At 35.1% G+C, this 4,905-nt stretch overlaps 1 protein-coding gene across 1 annotated transcript in view; it reads left to right on the top strand.

The window, feature by feature from the left end:
* The window catches only part of LOC111373253 (NAD-dependent malic enzyme 62 kDa isoform, mitochondrial-like), a 13,273-nt gene extending 8,739 nt beyond the window's left edge, over window positions 1–4,534 (top strand). Inside the window, exons 5-13 of the mRNA XM_022995761.1 lie at window positions 655–849; window positions 1,630–1,695; window positions 1,895–1,967; window positions 2,048–2,134; window positions 3,026–3,080; window positions 3,178–3,249; window positions 3,598–3,660; window positions 3,763–3,877; window positions 4,088–4,534. Of these exons, the coding sequence (XP_022851529.1) occupies window positions 655–849; window positions 1,630–1,695; window positions 1,895–1,967; window positions 2,048–2,134; window positions 3,026–3,080; window positions 3,178–3,249; window positions 3,598–3,660; window positions 3,763–3,877; window positions 4,088–4,162 (801 nt within the window). The 3' untranslated portion in view covers window positions 4,163–4,534. The remainder of the gene's footprint in view (window positions 1–654; window positions 850–1,629; window positions 1,696–1,894; window positions 1,968–2,047; window positions 2,135–3,025; window positions 3,081–3,177; window positions 3,250–3,597; window positions 3,661–3,762; window positions 3,878–4,087) is intronic.
* The last annotated feature ends 371 nt before the right edge of the window (window positions 4,535–4,905 follow it).

Here is a 4,905-nt window from a genome sequence, read left to right as displayed (position 1 = left end):
ATTAATATGACTGGTGAAATACTATGTATATTTTTATTCTGTCTTGTGATGAAATTGGCAATGTGAATGGGAGATTCTAGCTGTTATCAATCACAGTTTGAGCCAGGAAGAAAACTGCAGTTTTGACTGCATCCAGCTAAATAATAAAATTGTGCCCTAGGATTTTAATAATTATTAATTGAATGCAAAAACTCACTAACTCATTGAAAAATTTCAAGACACTTTGAGGTAGTGTTGCATTTATACATGGTGGTGTATGAGTTCATTCGTCCCAGATTTAGCCCTGAAAAAAATTTGTACCTTACTGTTGAGCCAACTAAATATAGTGGGCATAAGGGGAAAACCTGATCTAGAAGGAAAACCAAGTCCATACAATTTTTGAGCAAGATCCTATCAAGGAATACCCTAAACACAAATGTGTAGGCTTCCAAAAAATTCTTTTGCATATACCACTCATTATAATTTTTATTATACATGGAGAACACTGGTTATCGGATGATCAATAGTGATCCGTAAAAATTAAAGTATTACCCTCCATTTTTAGCTTTTCTCAGGAATTACCTTTTTCTCCAGAGCATGTTTCAAGAATCCCATTAGGAACTGAATTTTCCTTGACTATAGATTCACCCAGTTTTTCAGTCAAATGTCTAATAGATGGATATAATGTTTTCGAACATGAGTAGTAGTTATAATATCTTTCGTGTTACCTGCAGAATAACTTTTTATGTGATTCAGGGACTGTTGACGGAGGCTCGCGATAACATTGATCCTGATGCCCGTCCATTTGCTAGGAATGTCAAAGAAAGTGAACGGCAAGGACTGAGGGAAGGGGCTAAGCTTGTGGAAGTGGTCAGTAACCTTTGTAACCTTATAAAGCCTATGGAAAATTGAATTCCTTAACTATGTGATGTATGAAAGGGTATTTTATAACACACCAAAGAAGAATATGTGTTACATTGGGTGTATTCTCACTATAATTAGGCATAGGATTTCAGTAGTTGCAGTTCCCAAGCTAGTTAACTAGAGCTGTTGCCTTCTTTGAATTCTATGCCTGATTGTTAATATATTTGTATCCTGTAAGTTGAAGGAGCTACACTTCATGAAAAAACCATTTTGATTTTGTTATCTTTTGCTGTTTTGGCAATTATTTGGTGAACCTTAACAGTAATTTAACCATTTACTGAATTCATGAGAATGGAGGCACAAAAATTGGATGCCTATTCACATGGAACATCTATTAAAATTCCGTGTTCTTCAAACCTACATAATTATGTAGAATGATTGAAATCCACTTCAAGTCTTCAACCCCAAAGTGTCATGAAAAGCTGATTTCCTAATAAAGGATTGTAATATGAGCTGTTGTTGGTCAATTTTCCCCCTTCTGAACAGATAAACTTTTAATTTCAGTGTGTGGACAACAATTTTCTTTGACCTTTGAAATTGCTTCTTTTTTAGCTTCTCATTTGAGTGATAAATATTAGACAATTCTAATACAATAGAAGTTCCTTAAAGATCTTTTCTTATCTGTTTCTTTGGGTACGACTTGACATATTATTCATTCTTTATTACTTTTGGTGATTATTGTCATTATGGTATGTGTGATCACCAGTTTGGTTTACATCTAATCAGGTGCAGCAAGTAAAGCCTGATGTGCTTCTTGGTTTATCAGCTGTTGGAGGCCTGTTCTCTAAAGAGGTAATAATACATATCTTGTTTTCTTTTGGGTTGTAACAATTTTCCCCTTGAGCCCTTTCTATCTCTTAAATGAAGTCATAGAATGGCCTTCTTCTTTTTTCACCTAAGTGATTTCATGACTTCACAGTTTCTTTCATTATCAATACCAGTAGTAGCATAGCAGTTGTAATTTTCTGTTGAACTGCTTTCCCATTGTCAGGTGTTAGAAGCTCTAAAAAGTTCAACTTCTACCAGACCAGCAATTTTTCCGATGTCAAACCCTACAAAAAATGGTAATTTGCATGTACTTTTTAAATATTTTAATTATCATTTTGTTTTGTATTTTGTTGAAAAATGTCTGTAATTGTTTTAGCTGAGTGCACCCCTGAGGAAGCATTTTCCATAGTTGGTGATAACATCATATTTGGAAGTGGAAGCCCATTTGCCAATGTTGATCTCGGTATGTCACATTCGTGATTAATCCATTGCTTGTCATCATTTTCCTTGTGCAATTTTCTTGTCACTCACTCACTTGCGCACTGTACACACACCCATGCATGTCTTATGCATTGTTGAAGCATATGGAACAATCAACTAATAAGGGGTTGCACAGAAAGAATCACATGGACTCTAGTAGTGATGCTTATATCTCCTGTATAGATCTCTAGGATGTTGGGCTTCGGCTCTTTGTCAGCATTTAGTGTCATGCAGAGTTTTCAGTTAACTGGCTTCTATGTCTAAGTCCTCTCTATTCTCAATATGTTTGCTTGAATGGCTTCAGTAAAGTTTGCCACTCGTATGGTTTATGATCCTGAGGCATGATGTGTAGGCTGGAAGTTGTTTTGAATGTAAGATGTCTATAAGGAAGCCATGTTTGGCAAGTCGGCGTGTTTTGTGAATATGAGAATATGATTTATGTATTGTTTGGGTGCAAACTGTATATCAATGAAAAAATTATAAGAAAAGATAATTTTTAGATTATTCATGTGCCTTCACATGCCAAATTATATATGTTAGTGAGTACATATATCCATGAGATATACGTGCATGCAGGTTTCTATGTGCGTCCATTTCAATTAACGTATGGTTGAGTTGAAGTTACTTACACAAAAATACATTCTTAATATGCTCATATTTCAATGTTTGCGTCCTCTGCTTCATGAATTTTTTCCTTGAACGGAACAATGGGAAATATTATATTTTTCCCTGTAAATATCATTCACAAAAACCACCGGGAATGCCTAGCATGTTGTCTGCTGAGAAACAACGATTCTGAGGATTGACTCAATAATTTTGCTGTCTATGTTCTGCTAATTTCTGGCATACCTTAACTGCAATTAATATGTAACAGGAAATGGTCACATTGGCCACTGCAACCAGGCAAACAACATGTTCCTTTTTCCTGGGTTAGACACTCAACTTGTAATCTATACTGTAGAACCTATCTAGTTAGTCTTTCCCTTTTCTTACTTTTTTTCTGAATGTTGCTCGTAAATCATGTAGGATTGGGCTTGGGACGCTTCTATCTGGATCTAGGATAGTCTCAGACGGAATGTTACAGGCAGCAGCCGAATGGTACTTCATGGATTTTGACTTCTAAATTGAATTTAATTAAAATAGACTTTTGAACACTATATCTGGTCATTTATGTCATAGTCATTATGTCGGGGCCAACCGTTGACTTGGCCGAAAGACCAGGTGACTGATTCAATGGGCAAGTTATTGGTTCAACTAGTGAGTTATTAGTCAGACAGTAAATCTGGATAAATATACTTTTAAACAGAAAAGTAACACACGAGAGAGCATTCATTCACATGACTCGTAAAAGTATGTTTATATTGATGTACTGTAACTAGAAAGTGCTCCTGTAGCCATTGTTTCTACTATGGTAGTCATTCACTAACGATCATTTGATAATTACAGCCTAGCTTCGTATATGACTGAGGAGGAGGTGCTTAAAGGGATTATATACCCTTCAATATCCAGGTATTAGTCTTCGGGGGAACAACTGAGTTTTTACCCTGAGATATTTTTATCTTATTCTTTCAACTGTCAATTCTTGTCTTAATAATAAAAAAATGTAATCAGAATACGTGACATAACAAAGGAGGTAGCTGCGTCTGTCATTAAGGAAGCTATAGAAGAAGACCTGGCAGAAGGGTACCGTGAGATGGATGGTCGAGAGTTACGGAAACTTAATGAGGTATGTTTTATTGTTGCAAAATGGTATATGAAATTTCAAAATCTGTCTAATTCGTTGGTTACAAGAAAATGACCTTTTTATACATATTGAGATTCTTTAAATCATCTTATCTTTAATTGGTGATTTCGTAGATCTTCTCAGTATCTAATTTTCTGTAGTTCAAAAGTTTACGGCAGACATTTTCATTGGAATAATTATCAATATTTGCAGGAGGAAATCAAGAATTTTGTGATGAACAATATGTGGATTCCTGAGTACCCAACATTGGTTTACAAGAAGGACTGATGGAACTCTTTTCCTCTCGTGAGTCTTCTTTCTTCTCATCGTTTTTATTGCAGATATGGTAGCTCAAATATTGCCGCCATCAACATAAAGGAAACAACCAGGGTATGGTACTACCACTCACCTGTCGTCTTTTTGGCCTATACTTGTCCAATACTGATCTGTTGATAATTAAATCTTCAATTAAGGTTTCAAATTTCAGATTCATTGCTTGCTTTGTGAAAGTACGTCTCAGTTTATTTCCGTGTACATTGTTTGAATATGCAATGGTGAGGGTTTGATACTAGGGAAGTTGGTATCTCGATGGAATTATTTCGTCCCTAGACATTGTTAACCTTTTTTGAGTCGTGAAATTTTCTTCTTGGCTTTGTTTCAAAGGTTCGCTTTCCTGATCTGTGCAAGTAACAGTCAGGATTCCGATCCAGCTTCTCTCTACACAAAATATATTTGCCATATAGTTAAAAACTTAAAATCTGTTAAATTTTACTGAATATCGAAGAGTGAGAGGGGGTTGATTGATAAAGAAATCTTCCCCTACAAAGTACGATGCTGTAAGTATCTCAACCGTTTTAAATTTGACGAAGAAATTCATTCTCTTGTATTAAGTTTTTGCACATGGTGATCATTACTCATTGGTTGTGGGGTGTTAGGACGTGATAGTAATTTAAAGTATTTTATTTTGTTTATTAATAAACAAAAATTATTTATTTGAAGTAATTATTCATTGCATATGGCACTTGGGTATG

Source organism: Olea europaea, unplaced genomic scaffold (genome assembly GCF_002742605.1).
Source record: "Olea europaea var. sylvestris unplaced genomic scaffold, O_europaea_v1 scaffold1093, whole genome shotgun sequence".
NCBI lineage: Eukaryota > Viridiplantae > Streptophyta > Magnoliopsida > Lamiales > Oleaceae > Olea > Olea europaea.
The sequence above is the reverse complement of the archived record's forward strand: the minus strand, read 5'-3'. Positions and strand labels throughout refer to the sequence as shown.